Source organism: Hemibagrus wyckioides, linkage group LG20 (assembly GCF_019097595.1).
Source record: "Hemibagrus wyckioides isolate EC202008001 linkage group LG20, SWU_Hwy_1.0, whole genome shotgun sequence".
Classification (NCBI taxonomy): Eukaryota; Metazoa; Chordata; class Actinopteri; order Siluriformes; family Bagridae; genus Hemibagrus; species Hemibagrus wyckioides.
Window position 1 is genome coordinate 5,585,469 of NC_080729.1, and position 24,290 is coordinate 5,609,758.

The following is a 24,290-nucleotide window of genomic DNA, read 5'->3' on the forward strand; positions in this document are numbered from 1 at the left end:
GAAATGACAAGTACCCAGGTGTGGATTTTGGCTAATTGAAATGAGGATTCAACTCTTTTTTTTTTCTCCCCAAGCTCTATTTCTGGTTCTATTTCACAGTTCCTTGTTTCACAGTTACACCACCAAAAGCTTGGTTACTGGGAAAGCTTACTTTAAAACTAAATTTAGTCTTTATCTCATCTGTCAACCTTGTATTTAATGATTCTCCCATTACCACACATCCTGTCCTTCCATACAGATTATTATTATTTTCTAATAAGAGAGTATATGCATTTGGTGGCCACTTTAATTGGTACACCTGGATTTAGGTCACTTTGCAGATATAAAGCCTAATCTGTTGCTGTATAATTTATTCCTTCATTGTAGGCTGAATCTGATTGATCGGGTTAATTAATGGGACGCTGTTAGAGCAGCTCTGACCGTAGTGTCCACTAATGTGCTGAATGTCTGCTGCAATCCATAATTGCTCAAACCTTAAAAGCTCTTAAGTACCTTTTAAGTACACGGATGCAAATGATGCTGCATTCAAATGAGGATTCAAAGCAACAACTAATTCACGGTGACTTGTATGGTGGATGGTCCACAAGTGTAATACAGGTCATGTCTTCGTCTCGTGACATTATCACAGCATGACACGTAACTGTGAGAGGTTAAAAATATATATTAATAAATTAAATATTCAAATTGTTGGCACATTGTACCATGTGCTGTTAATGCACAACTCTATACATCACACCACTCTATTCATGGTTATCATTTTGCTATAAAAGCATGTTTTATTCCTAGTCAGGACTGCTACCTCCTGGAAAATGATTTTGTTTGTGGTAAATAAAAATCATACCAACACGGATGTTTTTTACTCTTATACCAACACCACACATCACATCCCACACCCTTCATGACTGGTTTATTTATTTATTTGTAATCAGATTTGATCTAAAATCCATTCTAACCCGAATCTCCGCCCGTTTTGGTTCTTAACCCCGCCCCCGCACTTATGTAATTGGCTAGAAACAAGCAACATCCCGCCCCTCCAGAGGGAGGGCTGACTCCACAGAGGTGCTCCTGCAGCCTATATCATGCTCCTGGAGGTTTTTTTTTTATTTTTTATGACAGCGCGTCACACACTCGTGTGTGTTTTGGGGAAGTGAGCGTGTGTGTGTGTGTGTATATGTGTGTGTGTATATGTGTGTGTGAAGAAGGAGCTTTGCCTGCCATCTGATTCTCTGAGCCATCTGATGGGGAAAGAGAGAGCGCCGCTTCAATGCGGATTTCTATTTAAATGAAAGCGCTTGGCTGCGGCTGCTCACCGGCGGAACCGGCGCCAATGCGCGCCCGACGCGCTCCCATTTCTAGGCAAACAACAACAACAACAACAACAACAAAGTGTAAATCGTTTTTGTTTCTCTGCACAACCACAAGGATGGACTGAGACGCGCTGAAGGTAAAACGTGAACAGCTCGAGCAGGTCAGTGATCTGTATTTTTCGCGTGTGCGCGTTTGGATAAATGATAGGAGATACGATGACCCTGCTGTCTCTTTTGGGCCGGATCATGCGCTATTTCTTACTAAGACCGGAGACGTTATTTCTGCTGTGCCTGAGCCTGGCTTTATGGAGCTATTTCTTCCACACCGACGAGGTGAAGACCATCGTGAAGTCGAGCCGCGACGCCGTGAAAATGGTCAAGGGCAAAGTGGCTGAGATCATGCAGCACGAGCGGTTCGGCCTGGACCAGGCGGAGTTCTCCAAGAGCTGGGAGCTGAAGAGCCCCGGCGCCGCCGTGTACGCCATCCAGGGACGCCGAGATCACATGGAGGACCGCTTCTCCGTGCTCACCGACCCGGTCAACCGGAGCCACCCGTCTATTTTCGGGATTTTCGATGGGCATGGTGGAGAGGTGGGCTACATCTGTATATTCACTAACACACACACACACACACACAGACTCGGGAAACTATTCCTATATTCACTATCCACATTCACTGTGTACCTTTTACACGTGAATGTGGTGTGCCTTTAAACATTATTTTAATGGTTTACCTTTAAACGTGTAACGTAACCCTTGGAGTAATCCTGGTTAAATATACACTCGTGGATAAATGATCATCATGTCAACATGTGATTCAAACTGTTGCCACAATTCAGTATCTGTGTTTGTATACTTTTTATGCAGTAGAATTACAATTTCCCTTTACTGGACTCCAAACCTGTTTCCAAATGACAATGCACCTATGCACTAAGCAAGCTCCATGAAGACATGATTGTCTAGTGTCCCAAACAGAGCCCCGACTGAGCCTGACTCGACCCCACTCAACACTTTTGGGGTGAACTGCACCCCAGACCTTGTCACCCAACATCAATACCCGATCTTACTAATGCTATTGTAGATAAATGAACACAAATCCCCAGAGATATGCTCCAACATCTAGTGGAAATCCTTCCCAGAAGAGTGAAGCTTATTGAACCACGACAGGGGGAATAAGTCTGGATTGCTATGATCAGGTGTCCACAATCTTTTGGCCATATAGTGTCTCCACTAAAAGTACTTCTTTGACAAAATGGTCAAATATAGTACTCTTTTATTCAAAGAGTTTATTCATGTCAAATATATCTAAGCAGGTGTAATGGCCTGTCGTTAATCTTAGATTTAGGCGTGAGCCATTTCTACTATATTAAATTGAGAATTTCTGTTAAATCGTTTTTTTTTTTTTACCGGGTTGTAAAAAATTTTATGTACTCAGTTTAGCCGGTCATTATCAGTCCGTTCTTCCAAATGAGATCTCTGACAGAAAAAAACAGACTCGCAGGTTTGTTCCAACTAATACTACAAACCCTGAAGTCTTGGATATAAAGAGTTTCTGGATGGTTCTTTGAAAAATGTGAAGCTTCCCAAAAGGGTTTAACACTAGAGAAACTCTCTGGTGCAAAATCCTCAATAAAACCTTTAAAAAGCCTGATCTCCAGGGTCCTTGGTTTGATCCTGTGCTCAGGTTGCTCTCTGTCCTCATGGGTTTCCTCAGGGTTCTTTGGTTTCTTCTTGCCCTCCACCCCCAAAAAAACAACACAGATTAGTGGTGGAAAATGGTGGAAAATTGCCAGTAGGTCTGAAGTGGTGTGTGAACATGTGTATACATGGTGCTCTGTGATAAAGAGGAACCACCTGGATGAAAGAATTTCCCCACAGGGCCAAATTTAAGAAAGCTTTATTTTTTTGTGTGTGTACTAGAGCACTCAATGTTCAAAATTAGGAACAATTTATTAGCTGCTTTTAAGGAATACTAATAGGTCTGCGAGATATGAATAAAATAAAATTTTAAAAAATATGGAAATGTAATTATCGTGTAATAGTAATACAATAAAAGCATTCCTCCGATATTCATGGTTAAATATTGACGATATTTTTGACAAATCGATTTTGACAATTTTTAATTGATATAAATGTCCAAATGAGTGAGATTGGTGATGATAAATGCAGAATATATTTTAAAAACATGACTAAATGTTTGCTCTGTAGGTTTTATTTGCATATTACAGCTTTGTGTATTGAATGTATTATTAAGTCATGGTTTAAAAACAAAAAACAAAAACACAATAGAAATCCTTTCCATCATATCCATTGAAGTGGAGTATGACATGACCTTAACACCACTTTGAAAATAAACCAGCTCTACGAATTCTCATGCTCCAAGCTTCAGATCTTGTGCTTTGCTTTTCCCTCATCAAACACGCCGACTAAAGAAAAGATAACAGTGTTTAACAGTGAAGTGCAACACTTAATTCATGTAATCTTTTGCCCAGTGGACTGTGATTGGAGGACAATAGCTACTATCAGTTCTGGGATGCAGACACTTTGGCCTTGGTGACTTTATTATACTTTGAATGCTGCTGCTGTTGTACACAATGTACCGAGGACGCAATTTCTCACATCGGTGTTGGTTACTTACTCCTGTGTGTCTTTATGCACTGTAATGCCTCGAGATATACACTACCAGTCAAAAGTTTGGACACACCTTTTAATTCAGTGTTTTTTGTTTAGGGATTTATTTTCTACATTCTAGAACAATACTGGAGATTTCAAAACTATGAAATAACACACATGGACTTCAGTAATCCATATGTAATGACAACAAAAAACAGTCAGTTGTTATTTTAAGACACGAAGGTCAGGTGTTCTGGAATAGTTCTTGCAAGAACAGTATTGTCAAGTGCATTTGCAAAACCCATCAAGCACCATGATGAAACTGGCTCACATGAAGACCATCCCAGGAAAGCAAGACCAAAACTGACCTCTGCTGCAGAGGAGAAGTTCATTTAGAGTTACCAGCCTCAGAACTCACCAATTAACAGCACCTCAGATTAGAGGCGTTATGAAGGCTTTACAGAGCATCAGTAGCAGACATATCTCAATATCAACTGTTCAAAGGACATTATTGTGGATTTCGGCCGCCTTCAGCATTGTTTTACAATGTAGAAAGAAATAAACATCAGGAAAGACCATGGAATTAGAAGGTGTGTCCAAACTTTTGACTGGTAGCGTAGGTGTGGTGGCCTGGGAAAACCTTTCACACTGTAAGATTTTTTGGATATTTTTTACTACAGACCTTTCTTTTAAGGTCTAGCATTTAGACATAATGGTTAACTATAATAATCTAAAAAAAAAACCAGCATCGTGCTTCAACCAAAGTGACTTGAATGCACCCGATGTCGTAATTACACGTCGTAATTACGTCATCCGGCTCGTAAATACAAGCTTCCCAGGAGGACTTACAAACACAGTAAGTTAGTAGAGAGTAAAAAAAATAGAAAGTTTTGGTGAGTTCTGTTTATTGATAGTTAAAGTTCTTTCACTAATTTTCACGCATTTTTTTTTAACGAGAATCAAGTTGAGAAGTTACATTATGGCAGGAAAAAAGTTTTCTCTGGCACCAGAATTCAACTATTAAACTATCACACTGGTTTTCCCATCGCAAATATCATGTTCAGAACTTAAAACTTCAGCAGTTGAACTGAAAAATAAACTTGACCCATTTGGCGCAGCTTTATTCCATGAACATTATTTAAAATGTGTACAATAATATTTGGACTCATTTATTGGAGCTTGTTAATTCGGGTTCAAGCTGACGCGGTTTTATGCCGTTGAGATTTGGATTAACCCAAGCAGCCAGTCAAAGCAGTTAAAGGAGAAGTTCATTCCAGAACAAAAATCTACAAATAATGTCATCCAAGATGTCTTTCTTTTTCCGAACCGGACCGCTCCGAAGTTGTTGCATGTGGAATGACGCAAAGTCGTATGAAATAACGCTCCTGCTCTAAAACCTGGATATCAGCACACATGTACATTCTCCTTATGGCTTTTTGTTTGTAAAGAGCGTTTGACTTATTTGCACTTCCTTGGTCTTTGCACGTTCGCTTTGGGTCCGTAGTTCCGCCTACATCACGCGTGACCATGTAGTACGCACTCTCGCGGACGCGTATCCCGAGACGAGCTTTTGTGGTTAAAAAGTATACATTTTTTTGTATTTTTCTAAGAAAATGGCCGATGGTTTTGCTAGATAAGAGCCTTCTTCCTGGGCTGGGATCGTTTAGAGCTCTTTGACGCTGCATTTAAACTGTATTTTGGAACTTGTGGGCACCATAGAAGTCCACTAAAATCCTGAAATGTTTCCCTCTAAGAACATAATTTCTATACGACTGAAGAGAGAAAGACGTGAACATCCTGGATGACCAGGGGGTGATGAAATTATTTGTAGATATTTGTTCTGGAAGTGAACTTCTCCTTTAATAACTCAGTTGTAATTATTTCCACTATTATGACTTATAATAATTAAAAAAAAAAAAAAAAAAAGCTTAACTACATAGCTGTATTTCTTAGACTTACATTTTTTTTTATTTCTACTTGCGTAACCTGATGTTTTCCGTACACTCATCCTTTCTCAGCATGAATATACTCGTTCCCTTGATGCCAGAAACCACTCAGAGCTCTCCCTGCTTGCGAGTGCATGTGTGCGAGTGCGCTTCTTACGATCTATCGCTTGCTCCGACCTGTGTGTGTTTAGCAAAATTTCCTGTAACAACGGCATGTTGCATTTCTTTCGGATTAATCGGCAGAAACTTGCGCCAGTGTCGGCTCTTTTAATCCGAGCTCAGTGCCCGGCTTGGCTCGACTCAGCTCGGCTCGGCTCGTCTCGGCTTGGCTCGTCTCGCTAGTTGCTTTGCATAAGAGCATCTGCATGATAAATAAATGCAAATGTACAACTATTGTTGATTTCCTTGCAGGCTTATCACGGCATCCATCTGTCCTTAGCTCTTTTATGCTTTCTTTCTGTTTCCTTTTATCTGATGCTGATGTCCTGGATGATGGTACTTGTGTGAATGACACCTTTTTAAAAAAAAAAAAAAAATACAAATGAAAATGTATTTCCGTCTATCAAAAGCTTTCTCTTTTCCAGAATTAAGTTGCATTGCTACCTCTGCTAATAGATTCGTAACCTTATCCTATACACCAGCCATCAAACATACAGAAGAACATGGCGTTCTGGCCAGAACTGAGGAGCATCTGTTTGCTCACTTTTCCTCACAGCAACCTTTTCTCTGTCCGCTTATAACAACAACATGATAAATAGTTGAATTGCATTTTTGCTCTTTCTTCAAAAAAAAAGTATAATGAAGGGATTTGATCCGTTTTTGGTTTTCATTATACACCAGGATTTTGTCCTTTGGTCAAATCAACTTGTGCACTTTTAAATAGCCATGATATCTTGAACCCATGGTATTTTTTAGAGAAGGTTATGATATGACGGAGGTGAAGGCTGACTTTGGCAGCCGGTCCTGTAGGATTATAAGCATGCAATGCGTTTTGGTTTGGATTTTAAAAGCTTGGTACAAAAGTGTACTCCATGACAGTGCAGTCTTAAGAGTTTCTTCTGACGATATCGCCTGGAACGACAGTTTGGGGTCTGTTTTGCTGCTTTGAACTATGCAAAAACATTTTCCATAAAGCAGCGTCTTAAATAGCCTTGCGTTTTTGTGTATGTGTGTGTGTGTTTCTTCTACATGGAGAATCAGCAACGTGATGCAGAATGGCCTGAGGCCATAACAGAATTAGGCTCACTGGTTAGTTAGTATGTATATGAGTTGTGTGTGGGTGTATGTGTGAAGCAGAGAGAGAGAGAGAGAGAGAGAGAGAGAGTGTGTGTGTCTTACTGTTTCCATAATCCAAATTTTGCTGGCATTGTAGTGAGTCAGGAATGCTTCTAGTAGAACAAACCTCCTGGACCCTATGGAAGGCGTCCCGGATCTCTGACTGTTTGGCGACTCTTCGGAAAGTTAAATTCAGACAAGAATGGCGAAAATATCAAATGAAAGATTTTGCTGAAGCTACTCGTGTATGTGTGTGTGTGTGTGTGTGTGTGCGTGTACGCCAGATTGTCCCTGAATGGCATGAGGAAGTTCACCATTTGCATATAAATAATGTAATTTGCACAGTGCTGATTATATCCGAGCTGAAATGGCATGGGATCAGATTGTAATTAGAGGCGTGTGTTTTGAGATGCATCTTGCATGCACCTTGATTTAGAGAGGCCACATGACACCGCTGTGGAAAACCGGTCGAATATAATGATGCAGCGCGAGACGTATGACAGAACACGACACGATCACATGGACGGTGGCTTTGATGACACAATCCAGTGGGTGGTGTCTTTATTGACATAATCACATGGCCTGTATCTTTGATGGCACTGACAAACGGGCGGTGTCTTTGATGACCCATTCAAATGGGCAGTGTCTTTGACGACACATTCAAATGGGCGGCGTCTTTGATGACACAATCCAATGGGCGATGTCTTTGATGACACAATCACATGGACTGTGTCGTTGATGGCACATTCAAATGGGCAGCGTCTTCGATGACACATTCAAATGGGTGGCATCTTGCATGACACTAATGGGCAGCGTCTTTTACAGTCAAATGGGCAGTGTCGTTGATACCACAATCACATGGGCAGTGTCTTTGATTAAAAACACAATACAATATCCATGATATCTCAGTGGACTGTTTTATAACTTGTTGTGATCTAATTATTATGTTCAAAATCAATTTACTTTTTGAATTGTAAAACTGTAAATTGGTGGTCAGAACTAGAGTGAAAACCGAAGAAACATCAGAGCAGCAGTATCCGTCCGAGGAGTCACTTGAGGTGGTCATTTGGGGGAATTTGTCCCTTTATTAGCTTTATGACTAATTTGCATAGAACTGAGGGTTTTTTGTACAATGTCACCAGAGTCATGGAGTTTTTATTGTATTTAATGTTTGTAATATTAAGTGAACTGACTTTGGAATATATCTGCCTCTGTCAAAACCCCCTCTGAGCTGTTTATTTGTACAGGCTGCTTTACTCAGCGTTTTGTTGGCCCCAGACATCGCAAAGGGTCACACTGACTTGGCACTTACCTTAGTTTAAACGTGTACACACACACACACACACACACACACACACTCGACATTCTCAGACCGTATGTCAGCATGAAGAATCGATTTAGCCCCGTTAACCCTGACTTGCCTCTTTTTTTTATAGCCTCCTGCTAATCTCTGGCACCTTTTTTGTTGGAACTTGTCCGAAACGTGCCTGCGAAGTCGTGGTGCTTGAAAGCTCTGTGTGTGATTTTGTTATTTTTTTTTAAAAAAAAGTGCCATTTTTTACATGATGCTGTTTCAAGTGTGCGAACGCTAGCATGCTTTCAAATTGGAACGTTAAGCACAGGTCTTGCATGCGGTATCACAGAGCGAATGATGAATGTGACAGATCATGACCAATTTGATTAGTTCCACCAACTTGGCTCGGGAATGAGGAGGACAAGGTTGCTCTGACCTGCAGGCTAATGGAGCGTTACGCCGCCACTGAACTGGCAGTTCTCCTCCTTCGTTGCTCTCTTAATGTTTTTTCCTCTCCGTTCTGTCATTTAGCCACCTCTTCATTTGCAGTAAACACTAACCTTTGTATGATAACCTCACTGCCATTTATATTACTACATGTTGTGATTGTAATATACTTTGGATAATACGCTGGAACCTCGGCATACGCACTCATCCTGGTTTCTCTGGGTTTTCTTTTTCCTCTCAGTTCATATATTTCTTGTTCTTGTCATGTTTTTGTTCCCAAATTTCAAATCAGCTGCTACACCTTATCATTATTGCTATAACTAACTACAGCTTGTCACAAATTTACAAAATAAATTAGCATTATCATTTTAAAGACTAGCTAGTTAACCTTTTTTATCTCTTTTTTTGCACCTTGATTCACGATACGATACGACACAAACCCATACCTTGTGGTGACGGACTGGTTCTGCTCGATACAAGAAGTAAAATAAGGACGAGGAAAAGTGTTGAATCATATGATGGTTAAAGAGACTAGAGACTCCTCCCAAGAATGTTAAATAAACATCTCGACAGAAAGCGTCTCCCAATTTTTAAGACAGTTCTGAAGGGTCTGCTGTAAGGAACATTAATACCTCAGGTGTGCTGAATTACGCTAGCTAGCTTTGTGATACACAACCTTACCAATATGGCGTCTTTGTTTCCTCACGTGGCTCACCACAGGCGTATATATGTGCTCATTAGAGGCATGTCAGATCACCTGAGAAGAGCAGAGGGAAGGATGTCAGAATGATGAAGGATAATGTCACGTAATTGCACGGGTGATATTATGGCTAAAATAGACGAATGACTGCGTGGCTATTAGGCTTTGTTCTTTGGTAGGACACGTAAAGCAATCTAAGCTTATTTTCTTTGCTTCACTAATGTGCGTTCGGTTTCTTCTTCACACTCGGGTTTTCTTAACAGCTCACGTGTCTGATGAGCAGAAGAGCAAAACAACAGCATGCAGAAGCTAATGTTCAGTTGTTTATATGCTTTTGGTTGTCTTTCATGATTCTGTGGGAGGCTTGTGTTCTTCACCTGGGTTTTTCCTTTACTCAGCCTACACAAAGAGGGCTTTTATAGGAGTGTGAGTGTGTGTGTGTGTGTGTGTGTGTGTGGGTTTGTTTGTGCATTTGTGTGTGTGTGTGGGGGGGGGGGTGGTTTGCTTGTGCATTTGTGTCTGGTTAGTGTGTTTGTGTGCATTTGTGCATTGCTGGTTGTGGTGTTTATGTGCATTTGTGTGTGTGTGTGCACGTTTGTTTGTGCATCAGTGTGTGTGTGTGTGCACGTTTGTGTGTGTCTGTGTGCGCGTTTGTGTGTGTGTGCGCACGTTTGTGCATTTGTATGTATGGTATGTGTGTGTGTGTTTGAGCATTTGTATGCGTGGTATGTGTGTTTGTGTGCGTGTGTGTGTATATGTGCATTTGTTTGTGCATTTGTGTGTGTGCGTTTGTGCATTTGTGTGCGTGGTATGTGTGTTTGTGTGCGTGTGTGTAGTGTATGTGTGCATTTGTGTGTGTGCATTTGTGTGTGCTAAGTGAATGTGTTTGTGCATTTGTATGTGTAGTGTATGTGTGCATTTGTGTGTGTGCATTTGTGTGTGCATTAGTGTGTGTTTGTGCATTTTTGTGTGCTGAGTGTATGTGTGTGTGCATTTTGTGTGTGTAGTCTATGTGTGCATTTGTGTGTGCATTTGTGCATGTGTGTGCTGAGTGTATGTGTGTTTGTGCATTTTGTGTGTGTATGTCTGTGTGTGTGTGTGTGTGTGTGTGTGCATAATTTCCCAACACAATATCCACTTCATTTTAAACAAGTTTAACAAGTCGGGATTTCTCTCGAAAATAATTCCATTCACTTCTAATTCATTCACGCGACGTCATCACGACACGAGTCCTCTTTCTTTCCCGTGTCTGGAACACGAGTACAGCGATCCTTACATACATGTCTTAAAAGAAAAATATTTGCTTACAATTTCCCCAGTAGTTTCCTGCACAAAACAAATGGCATGTAAGCAACATAACTGACGAACCCAGCAACAGGTTATAAGGCTGTTGTGTGTAATTAAGCAATGTCTACGTTATGATAATTATCTTGTTTTGATGCAGACCCGCCCCTGCCCCTGCCAGTAGAACAGGTTACTCTTTTTGTTTGGAACAGGTTTACACACAGAAAAGTCTGAGTAAGTCTATTATTATAATTATCATTAAAGTTTACACAGTTTCTTCCTACTGACCTAATAAAATATAAATTAAATTCTATATAATTAAAGCATGATTTTTATATAATTAAATATATATTTTAAAGGAACATGAAGCTCAAACCTTTTGTAAAAAAAATTGTCATTTGCTTTTGATACGCAATTGTAAACATGTGCAAAAATAATAGTCTATATATTAGCTAAAATTTTATTCATTAATAAAAGTATTATTTAGATTATTTATTTATTTATTTTTTTAATTTTTTTTATCTCTTCTGTAGGAAAGAGCTTTTAGATAAACACCTCTGTCTGCATGCAAGGTCTTATGTTCCAGTGCACAATTCATGTCCAGTGAGGTGGATATTCCTGTTTGTCCTGCATGTGCTGTTTCTTCGATTCATAAAAATGGCGTAGAATTGTCTTTTAGAAAAAGTAGAGCCCTCCATTTTCATTTTAAAACTTCATTATTCATGTACTTTGTTTTTTCTACACTAGATACACTAGGTGTGTGTGGTGTGTGTGGTGTGTGTGTGTGTGTGTGTACCAAATCCCTTTCACCTGTTTTTAGGACCTGATGGATTGCTTGGCTGCTCTCCATGGCTCCCGTGCATGTCGGTGTGTGTGTGTGTGTGTGTGCGTCCAGATGTAACTGCCAGTTGGCACTCGTGAACATGCAGAGCCCCAGTTTAAATATTCAACACATGTGCTGTATTAAGACACCACACAGCAGAGAGAAGGATCCTGCTGTTCTTACTCACTGTTGGGGCAGGGTGTGGTTTGTTTTTATTTATTTTGTGTGAATGTTTGTGTGTTTCATGACCGGTTAACTCCTTGAGATGATGTCGTATCTGCACCGTAACACGACTTGTATAGCTGTTCCAGATGTTTGTTTTTTACTGAAGTGTATTACAGTCAGTATCGGCGTCACTCATCATGGCATTCCTGAGGTTTATTTCTGTATTTAATTCAGCAGACAGGTTGCAATAAAAGGACTTATTCTTTATGATAAAGCTGTGATTACTTTGCTTTCTGACAATCAATCAACACAGTCAGAAGTAAAAGGAGCTGTCTGAGTTGCCAGGTTACATGATTGACAGGTGAGTAAAGGTATCTGTTTATCCTGATTGGTCAGATGTAGTAGTGGACAACATCAATTTTTTTTTTTATCCTATTATTACATTATAACCCCCAGGACACCACAGACACTAAAGCCGAAAAATGTGAGAAATTTAGAAGCCCAAATAACTTTAACTTTATCTGTTACCTTTCTATAGCTGAAAGGCAAATCACAGGTTTGTATTAATGCACTCGTTCAAATAAATAGACAGACAGACAGATTGATTGACTGATAGACAGACAGATATGGGTAGACATACAGACTGATTGTTTGATAGATAGATAGATAGATAGATAGATAGATAGATAGATAGATAGATAGATAGACACAGACAGTGAAACAGACAGACAGACACAGACAGTGAGATAGATAGATAGATAGATAGATAGATAGATAGATAGATAGATAGATAGATAGATAGATACATAGACACAGACAGAGAAATAGACAAATAGATGGATAGACAGACAGACACAGACAGTGAAATAGACAGACAGACAGATAGATAGGTAGACACAGACAGTGAAATAGACAGATAGACAGACAGATAGATAGATAGATAGATAGATAGATAGATAGATAGATAGATAGATAGATAGATAGATAGATAGACACAGACAGAGAAATAGACAGACAGAGAGATGGATAGTAGATGGACAGACAGACTAATAGATAGATAGACACAGACAGAGAGATAAATGGATAGACAGACAGAGAGATGGATAGTAGATGGATAGATAGACAGACAGATAGATAGATAGACACAAACAGAGACATGGACAGATAGGCAGACAGATACAGTGAGGGGAAAAAAATGATTTGATCCCCTGCTGATTTTGTATGTTTGCCCCCTGACAAAGAAATGATCAGTCTGTAATTTTAATGGTAGGTTTATCTGAATAGTGAGAGACAGAATAACAACAAAAAAATCCAGAAAAACACATTTCAGAAAAGTTCTACATTACTTTGCATTTTATTGAGTGAAATAAATATTTGACCCCTTTGCAAAACGTGACTTAGTACTTGGTGGCAAACCCTTGTTGGCAATCACAGACGTCAGACATTTCTTGTAGTTGGCCACCAGGTTTGCACACATCTCACATCTCAAGGCCCACTCCTCTTTGCAGATCCTCTCCAAGTCATTAAGGTTTTGCAGCTGACCCTTCAGCTCCCTCCACAGATTTTCTATGGGATTAAGGTTTGGAGACTGGCTAGGCCACTACAGGACCTTAATGTGCTTCTTTTTGAACCACTCCTTTGTTGCCTTGGCCGTGTGTTTTGGGTCATTGTCAGGCTGGAATATCCATCCATGACCCATTTTCAATGCCCTGGCTGAGGGAAGGAGGTTCTCACTCAAGATTTGACGGTACATGGCTCCGTCCATCGTCCCTTTGATGCGGTGCAGTTATCCTGTCCCCTTAGCAGAAATACACCCCAAAGCATAATGTTTCCACCTCCATGTTTGACGGTGGGGATGGTCTTCTTGGGGTCATAGGCAGCATTCCTCCTCCTCCAAACACGGCGAGTTGAGTTGATGCCAAAGAGCTGGATTTTGGTCTCATTTGACCATAACACTTTCACCCAGTTCTCCTCTGAATCATTCAGATGTTCACTGGCAAACTTCAGATGAGCCTGTACATGTGCTTTCTTTAGCAGGAGGACCTTGCGGGCGCTACTGGATTTCAGTCTTTCACGGCGTAGTGTGTTACCAATTGTTTTCTTGGTGACTATGGTCCCAGCTGCCTTGAGATCATTGACAAAATCCTCCAGTGTAATTCTGGGCTGATTCCTCACCGTTCTCATGATCATTGAAACTCCATGAGGTGAGATCTTGCATGGAGCCCCAGACCGAGGAAGATTGACAGTCCTTTTGTGTTTCTTCCATTTGGGAATAATCGCACCAACTGTTGTCACTTTCTCACCAAGCTGCTTGGCGATGGTCTTGTAGCTCATTCCAGCCTTGTGTAGGTCTACAATCTTGTCCCTGACATCCATGGACAGCTCTTTGGTCTTGGCCATGATGGAGAGTTTGGAATCTGATTGATTGCTTCCTTCTGTGAACGGTGTCTTTCATACAGGTAACGAGCTGAGATTAAGAGCACTCCCCGAGAGTGCTCCTACTGTAATCTCAGCTCCTTATAACCTGTATAAAAGACACCTGGGAGCCAGAAATCTTTCTGATTGATAGGGGATCAAATACGTATTTCACTTATTAAAATGCAAATCAATGTAGAACTTTTCTGAAATGTGTTTTTCTGGATTTTTTTGTTGTTATTCTGCCTCTCACTGTTCAAATACACCTACCATTAAAATTTCAGACTGATCATTTCTTTGTCAGTGGGCAAACATACAAAATCAGCAGGGGATCAAATCATTTTTTCCCTCACTGTATTTGGAAGATGGAAAGATCGACTGACAGACAGATAGATAGACACTGACAGATAGATAGATAGATAGATAGATAGATAGATAGATAGATAGATAGATAGATAGATAGATAGATAGATAGATAGACAGAGAGACAGATAGATCAACACAGTCAGAAGTAAATCCAAGGCTGATATTATAGTTAAACCCATATGTAGGGATGTTTTCTGTGAGTAGACCATCTTCACTTAGCATTTTTTCAAAGGAGTCTCCAGGGTCAGTGTTTCCTTTCAATTTTCCGTGTCTGAAAAGTCTTCCCAAGAACTTGAATAACACAACAAGCTGCATTATTTGTATTATTACCGTTTGAGGCTTGCAAAGAAGCAGCAGAGGATCAGGGTTCAATCCCCAGTACCACCAAGTTCCACTGTTGGGCAACTGAGCAAGGCTCTTAACCCTTTATGCTCCAGGGGTGCTGTATCAAAGCTGCCCCTGTGCTCTGACCCCCAATTTTTTAGCTGGAAAATGTGAAGAAAAGAATTCCACTTTGCTATAATGTATGTGTGGGGCTAATAAAGGCTTCGTGCCCTCAGTTTGTTCTTCAGTAAGTATATAAATTGTAAGAGGAATAAAACCCTTTAAGTTTAATAGTTAAATAATGCTTTTTGTCGCTGATTGATTGATTGATTGAATGATTTTTCCTACAAGAGAGCACCTTGTCGTGTTTTCTTTCTTACACAGTGTGCATTTGAAGGCAATTTCTTCATCTAACATCTGCAATCCTCTTAGGAATTCGCCGGTTTCACGACTTGATGGTAACTTATGTTTGCTATTTATCGAAAGTACTTTTTTTTTTCTCCTCCACCCAGAGGCTTTTTATATGGCAAATGCAAATCTTTGACATTTTCCCTCTCTGAATATGAGGCTGTGCAGAAAGGCGTTGATGCTCTTTTTTGGTTTCAAGAAAAAAAATGAAAGGAAGAAAAGCCTCCAGTGGCTATGAGGTAACTTTTCCCTTTTCTTTACGGTTGTTTTGACCTTTTCTGATATTTTCTTCAGGTTTTACTTTTTATTTGCTTCCCAGAAGATTGTTTCAAAATTTGCTGCATGGAATATAAAACCACACGCTCCCATGTCCCTTTGCTTTGTGTTTTATTTGGGCATACTTGCGTAGTTATTATTATTATTATTATTTATTTTTTGAAACTATTATGGGTCTAATAAAAACAGCTACTAATACAATCCCAGCTAAATAGATCCAGACCACAGGATGTAAACATTTCATGAACTTTTGACTCCTGGTTCTGCTGCATCAGATTTTTTAAAATCCACTGACAGGCGGATAAGTTTTAAAACAACTGGAGTGTATAAAAGAACATAATAACAAAGTATTAATCGTTATTTTGAGTGTTTTATAATGCTTTTATTGGGCGTAAAGCCATTAAAAGATAAGACACCCGACAGTGCTACAGTAAAATATAAGTAAATAAGTGTAGTGTGGTGTGAGTGCCTAATTAATTCAAGTGCTAATGGTTTCACTTTTATATTAAATTAGCTTTAGATTATTCCAATAAAGTAACATCATGACTAACATTATTTTTATTACCTGATTCATTCGGATGTAGTGCTTGGTTGGATTTTCAAATTTCTTAGCATTTAAAAAAAAATAAAAATTTAACGTAAATTGACATTGCTTGTTAAATCTTGTTAAAAGTTCACTTTTAAAAAAACAGATTTTTCTGTTTTTTTAATTTAATTTAATTTAATTTAATTTAATTTAATTTAATTTAATTTAATTTAATTTAATTTAATTTAATTTAATTTAATTTTGTAAATATTTTTGTTTTAAGCTGTCTGTCTTCAGGACTATTCCATTGGACCACTTCTACACTTTTCGTGTTTAAGGCTTGATTTATTATTTGTAGTATTTTGAGCCTTATTAAAGCTCTGTTAAATTCCCCTCTCTTTCTTTTGTATCACGGTACGATCCTCAGGTGGGCAGATCTCTTGGATGCATCCTTTGCACCCGTTAATAGTCTCATAAGTGATTTTGGTTAAAGTTAGCAGATGCTCGCTGTGTGGAAGCTCAAAATCTGAACGAATAAAGCTTTTAGTGTTGCCTTGTTTAAGAGAAGGAGCTGTCCGAGTTGCCAGGTTACACGATTGACAGGTGAGTAAAGGTATATGTTTATCCTGATTGGTCAGATGTATTAGTGGACAACATCATTAATTTTTTCTCCTGTTATAACTGAAACCTGAAAGCTGTAAATGTAGAAGGCCAAATAATACAAAACATGGCTTAAAATCATGGATTCTACATTTAATTGCAGTTACACTGGAGAGCTTTTAAATTCTGTTACCTTTCTATAGCTGAAAGGCAAATCACAGGTTCATATTAATGCACTCATTCAAATAAACAGACAGACACAGACAGACAGACACAGACAGACAGATAGGTTGATTGAGACAGACAGACAGACTGACTGACTGATTTGATTGATAGACAGCCCGGTAGATTGATAGATAGGCAGAATAGATAGATGATAGATAGACAGACAGACTGACAGGCAGACTGATAGATAGATAGATAGATAGATAGATAGATAGATAGATAGATAGATAGATAGATAGATAGATAGATAGATAGATAGATAGATGGGCAGACAGATTGATTGAGAGATAGAGAGAGAAATAAATTTGCATCCATGGCAGATGCTCCATTTGAACAAAGCCTAATAATAAACAGATTTTTATCTGTTCTTTAACAACAGCAGAGAATTCATAAATGTTTCCCTTTATTTCCTATTTGTTAAATCTTTTTCCTGGTACTCGTACTCGCTCTCCACACAGTGTGAACTCTTTTTTTTCCTGCACTTCCTCCTCAACAGGATTTTTGCCAAATGGGATTTTGAGCGAAGTCAGCACATAGCAATTAGTGTCGCCTGTATTATAATTTATTTTGCCAACATCCACCAAAAGCCTCTATTTCTGTCTTTTGAACGCTGAATTTAGCCACGACATTGCACGCAGTTCTCCGAAAGTAAACCCGAGACTCGCGTTTAGGTGAGTTCTTTGTGCTGCGGTTCGAGGGACTGATTTAGCTCGTCACAGATATAGCAGTGTAGCAGGCTGCCTTGTTTTCTGCAACGTGAGTATGTTACTGTTCACGATGTGCCATGTATAAACACATACCTTCTTAGAGTTCCTTTAGATCGCTGAGTAGACTCTGGAGAGGGGGCTATTTCTGAAGTCCCGTTCTGTGTGTCAGAGGAAGCCTGTCTAAATTTATTAGCAAATATAGCAAGAAGACTTAGCTGTTAAATAATTCACCCTTTTTCTCCGTCATACTTTCAAACAGTCACGGGATCGAAGAATTCCAAACCAAGAAGGAACTGTAAACTGAACACGGAGAGGCCCAAACATTCTATCATACCAGTTTACATCCTCATTCCTGTGGCATTAATGTCCCAGTAAAGTCTCTTCAGCTCTTTTCAAAGTGGCCTGGATTCACCAGCTCACATTTCTCGGCTTGTTAGCCTCCAGTGACCTTCACAAGAGGATACAGTCTGACATCTCGCTAGGTTACGAAAGCATAGCTGCATGCCGGGAAATATATTTTGAGGCATTTCGATGTGCCTACGTTTCAGGATCACACGGAGTTTAAGATGTGCCGAATGTTTTGCTCAAGCATGTAGAATCACGTAAGTGAGCAGTTGAGGATTAAGTGCTTTGCTCGAGCACTGTGGAACTCTGGGACTTGAAATCGTGATCTTGTGATCGCTAATACGCAGGCATAACCACCGAGTCATCACTTCCCCATTTACACTTCTAAAAACTGTAACAATGAAAGGAAGTGAGTGGATTACATTAACGAAATAAAATGAAAATGATCAAGGGCGTGATGTGATGCAAAGTGAAGTACCATCTTCCGTCCATTTATTTTCTCTACCACTTTTCCTTCTCTCGGGGAACCTGGAATATATACCGGGACCTTGGGGGGACATTGCCAAACCATCGCAGGGCACAATCGCACCCCTATTCAAACACTATAGACAATTTAGAAACGCCCATTCAGCCAACTATGCATGTCTTTGGACTGAGGGAGGAAAAACAAGAGTACCTGGTGAAAACAGGGAGACTTCATACATAGCACAAAAAACGGAAACAAACCCTCAAGCCCAGAGGGATGAGGCAAGAATTAAAACCACCAGACAAACATGTTCCTGAGTTCATCAATAATTAAGCTGTTTATTTTTCAACAACAGAACATCCATCAGTGTTTTTTTTATTCCTCCTGTATCACTGGCATACTTCGTTACCCTTCAGTGTCATGTCCATGAAACCACTTGGTCACTTTTAATGCAGTCTCACCAGTCAGTTTTCTAAGAAATTAGTTATGTTGCGATGTTTCTGTGAATCCAGAACATGAAAAACCCTCCAACATGAAGACTTGGAAAACAAACTTCATGTTACAGAGACTCCTCTAGAGGAAAGTGCAGTAGAACAACACCACAACACCTTCCTGTTCTGCTGCTCGGGATCCTTAATCAAACTATGTAATATTAGATATTGTGTATGCACATTGTCCCTGTGAATGAGCCGTCGCTATAGAAACGATAATGTATTAGAAGGCGTGTGTTAATGTGAACCTGTGATTTAGATTACATTCGCACTATAGCCAGAGCTGCTGTTAGGGAAAGTGAATGGACACATTCTGACCAATCAGGCTGTGCTGTAAGAGATCATAAGGCATGTAGAGAGAGCAGGGATATGTGATGTGGTGGGTGAAGTGAGGGTCTGCCAAGTGGTTTAACTGGCCCATAAACGCTCACTGTCCTTTAGAGCCTATTGTGTCAGCCTCTATCTGCTTGGTGTGTGTGTGTGTGTGTTTGTGAGTGTTTATGGCTAGAATTTGCCATGGCTCCCAGGAGGTTTCTGTGACTCTTGCAGAAATGCCTTCACTAAGAGGAGGAGTTGCCAAGGCTGGCTCACTTTACTGTGTGTGTGTGTGTGTCTGTCAGTATGTGTTTGTGTGTGTGTGTGTGTGTCTGTTTCTGTCTGTGTGTGTGTCTCAGTGTGTGTTTGTGTGTGCATGTATGTGTGTCTGTTTCTGTCTGTGTGTGTGTCAGTTTGTGTGTGTGCATGTGTCTGTTTGTATGTATGTGTGTCTGTTTGTCTGTGTGTGTTTGTGTATGCGGCTGTGTGTCTGTTTCTGTCTGTGTGTCTCAGTGTGTGTGTGTATGCGGCTGTGTGTCTGTATGTGTGTCTCTAAGTTTCTGTTTTTGTGTTCTGCCAAATTCCATAAATGTTAATGTAGAGAAAGGGAAATTCTTTCTTAAGCCAACGTCACGCTCTTTCAATGTAAATACGTCTTTCTTGCATGAGAAGGAAAACATTACATACATTACAAAGCTCATGTGCTCACATTTTTAAAAAACATAACAACAAAAACCTTGTAAGATCTGCTACAGAGTCCTTTTTGTGGAAAGAGTGGAATGCAAAACAACTTGAGATAATTATATTGGGTATTTCTACGGCTAAAATAAAAGCAGGCAAATAAATCAAATTGAATAAATTAAAAATATATGACAATGTGTTTGATGTATGTTTAATACAATTGTGCAGAGGCCATTAAAGTACAGGGCCAATAAAATGGAGTTAGCATCTAACCAGAAGTACAATATGTGTATAAATATATATATACCACATGTACCAGGTGTTTTATAAACGTATTGTCATTCAGGCAGCTGATCTCCAACAAGCCGAATAATGGTTTATTAATTTACCGAAACTCTAAAGCAATTTACAGCTTATAAAGAATCCAAGCACAGAGCTGAGGTCAAGCAGTGGCTCTCCGCTTAAAACTGCTGGGAATTGAACTTGCAACCTTCTGGTAATTAATACAGAAATCTAACCTCTGAGCTGCCTTCAGGATTTGCTTCATGTTTCAGAAATGCATTTGTAGCAATAATGTGTGTTCTCATTAGGCCTGATTATGTAGAGTAGCCTGCCGTTTTATTTATGATGCCATAAAATTAGTTTGAAAACTTTATTAGAGGTAAATGAGATAGAGACACATGTTTTTTCCTCATGTGTGGAAGTCTGTATGTTTGTGTCTGAGCTTGTTTGAGTGAATGGTATGTTTGGTCCAGTGTTAAAGGGTGGAAGAGGTCATCTGGGGTTGAATACTTGAAGGTGTGAGTTCATCTCCTGTATCATAGTGATGGGAAAAACGGCACATTTTCTGTTTTATAGATTATAAATAAATAATTTTCTCTTTTTAAGATAAATTACAAGCAATAATCCAAAGTAAAATTGCATTTAAAGGTAAGATTTAAGATCGATTCCTACTTATTCTCATATATATATATATATATATATATATATATATATATATATATATATATATATATATATATAATTTATCTTGTATGTGTGTTTGTGTTATCTTTAGTTTTAGTCACCTAGCATTAAATCTATCAAGTTCTATATTTAAAATTTAAGTCATTCAAAACTAATTTCTGTATCTGAATACTATTTCTATTTGCAAAAAAATTTGTACAATTAAGGGTGAAAATCTACACTTATTTTTAGCCATCTAACCCAAGTCTACAAAAACATCTTTTCCAAATGTTTTGGCTACGGAACTGGCTAGAAAATAGCCTAAACAAAAGAATTTCCTTTGTTGGTTTCGGGAATGTTTTCTCTGACAAACGCTAACATGTATTATTAAGAGAAAAAAAGAAATATTTTGTTTTGTTTGTCATTTCTGGCTGCTTTAGTCCCAGTGATTTTCTGACTGGTTTTCTCAGATCGCTACAAATAAGGAGTGAAGAAATGCAAATGATTATATAATGCTAAATAATCTCATATACTTGCAAGCCGCCTGGACTGAAATGCTTCTCCACTAATCAAATAAATAACACAATGTCTTGTACTGCATACAATTTGTGCTCAATCCTCAGACAAAGCCGTCGATCGTGGGTTCTCGTACACTTGGGCTGAGTGCAAAAATCACCCTAAAGGCGAGCGACACTAACGGAATAACGAGGATTTTATTGATAGCAGTGCATCCGCATTGTTCTGTGATAGTTTTGAGACACTGGGCTCTTTTTTTTCCCCCGACTGTGTGGGTGTTTGAGAGAGACGAGTCTGCAGGGCACATGTTTGTGCTCAGATTCTTCATGGAATTCATTACAACCGAGCGTGTATCTTCAGCTGGTTTGCGTTCATGTTGTTGAGATGAGCGCAGGCTCGGTTTCCAGCCGGTCCCCTGGATTAATATTTGGAAGGACAAAGGATTGTAATGGGAGACGCGTGTGCTAGCGCTATCGTTTTGCTTTGAACTAATCTGTACGGTTTGCATATTCGGCTTTTACAAATCACCCTCTTTAGATGATGTTGCTTGAGGGGGGGGAATAAGGGGGGCTTGTCAGTAGGGACCACCGATTTACATTTGAAGACGACCTTATCCAGAACAACTTACATTTTATCTCACTGAGGGTTAAGGGCTTTGTCCAGGGGCCCAGCAGTAGCAGTTTAGTGGGCCTGGGATTCAAACTCACAACCTTCTGATCAGTAATGTACCTCCTTAACCAATAAGCTATCACATCCCCAGCAGCACCCCCCCAGATTTGCCCAGCATACTATCATATATACTGCGAAATGTTTGGTGAAAACTAGTAAATTAAGTAATAAACTTGAAACCAAGCTCCTGCTCACCTTACAAATGTGCGGAAATTTGGTTTCACCGTATAAACAGACAGTTTTCACCTCACAAATCATGCGTACATGCCGGACAGCAGTATAAATTCCCACCAGTTTAATACCTAAATAATGTTTAAAATCATTCCCATACGGCAAAAGGTATTAAACAGACCTGCAATACGTTTCCCAACGCCGTATAGCTATAAATGACCCTTATTTCTGCTTCATGCAGTGAATAAATTGGTGATTGGCGTCACTTGTAATTTTGTATAACTATATAAAGTGTCTTTCTTAAATGAGAGCTGCTATTCTATAATGAATTAATGCCTGCCATCAGCCGGTTAGCTTTCGGGCGGACTTTGCACAGGATTAGCACTGAACTGCTGTAATTAAACTCGAGTAGTGTGTTGATCTGAGGCGGTGCTTGGACCCCGCAGATCGCTGCTTGATTTTTTTAGAAGTCAAAATGCAAGTTTGTTTTGTGTGTATTCCACACAAAAGATCGCTTTGTCTGTGATCCACTGAGTGTGTGTGTATGTATGTGTGCCGAGAGAGAGTGTGAGAGAGAGAGAGAGAGTGTGTGTGAGAAAGTGAGAGAGAGAGAGTGAGAGAGAGTTCAAATGACCCAGCTGATGATTTGCACTATATGAGGTTTACAGTATAGGGATTTTCTCTCCTCTCTAGCATTAAATCAGAGACACACACACACACACACACACACACAAGTCTGCACACTCTCCTGACCTGAATGAGAAGTACTTCTGTTGTAACACAGCTCCTTCAATGTACCTTTTGTTGTGTGATGTTTTTTTTATTTAGTTTTGCTTCTATTCACCGTGGCTAAGCTCTAGCTAAGCTCTACATGGACTGGTCTTAAACAGGTTCTAGATGTGACTCGGATCCAACATTCCTGCTGGTGGAAAGTGTCTGTAAAACAGCTGTGCATCTGAAGGCTTGCTTAGTTTTGCCTTTAGGACCGAAATGTCATATTTCAACGATATTGCTACACGTTGCGTTTGTGATCTGTGTTAGTTTGACCAAAAGGATTTCAGTTTGTTGCATCATGCGAGTGCCATGACTTACCCAGATATGCAGAAACACTCGTATGGAGCGTTCAGGACTGCTCGGGATTCAGTAGTGTTTGCATATTGTTGTGTTACAGTAACGATTAGCTTATAATACATGATATGGTTTGAACGAACGTGTAGTACTTGATTATGAATGCATAAAATAGTGTTTTTCTGCATTTCATCAATAGTCGTCTGACTATTGATCAGAAGGTTGTTGGTTTAAATCCAACCACTGCAACGCTGCCACAGCTGGGCCCTAAAGCAAGGCCCTTAACCCTCCACTGCTCCGTTTTATAAATGATATAGATGTAAATCTCTTTGGATAAGGGTGTCTACAAAATGTCTGTCTGACTCTTTTACTATGTATTGGTTTAGAGTAACAGAGGAGTGTAAAAGCTTGTCTAGATAGATTTTTCTCATATTCTGCCTAATTTCATCAGCCAGGTATCCCATCTCATTAAAATAAGCTAAGCAAAGAATGGAGAGATTTAAAACGAAATAAAAAAAATCACAGAGCAGTGTAACTTTCTAAGAGGAAAGTGCTATCTGCCCTCTTCCACATACATGACCCCACAGATGCCTATGATTGGCTAGTATTTCCAACAGGAAGACAGATGCAATGGGGCACTTCTGACCCCAAACTGCTAGGGCGTTGTTGGGATTCAGACTCATGAGAGGCTTCGCACATTACAGTTGCATATTAGTTTATTTCTAAAGGAGCATTTAGTAAGCATTTATTCTGGATTCCCTGTGCAGTATTAGCTTAAATGGTTTTACTAGCATGGGGTTCTAATATGAAAATTGTTAATCTCTTAATTGTTAATCTGCTGGGGGTCATTTTCATTTGTTCATTCGTTCATTTATTTCTTCAGTAATTGCTTTATCCTGCTCAGGGTTCTGGAGGATCTGGA

At 39.5% G+C, this 24,290-nt stretch overlaps 1 protein-coding gene across 1 annotated transcript in view; it reads left to right on the forward strand.

Moving 5' to 3' along the window:
- The first annotated feature begins 1,109 nt into the window (after positions 1–1,109).
- The window catches only part of ppm1lb (protein phosphatase, Mg2+/Mn2+ dependent, 1Lb), a 75,691-nt gene continuing 52,510 nt past the window's right edge, over positions 1,110–24,290 (forward strand). Inside the window, exon 1 of the mRNA XM_058418346.1 lies at positions 1,110–1,898. Within this exon, the coding sequence (XP_058274329.1) occupies positions 1,509–1,898 (390 nt within the window). The 5' untranslated portion in view covers positions 1,110–1,508. The remainder of the gene's footprint in view (positions 1,899–24,290) is intronic.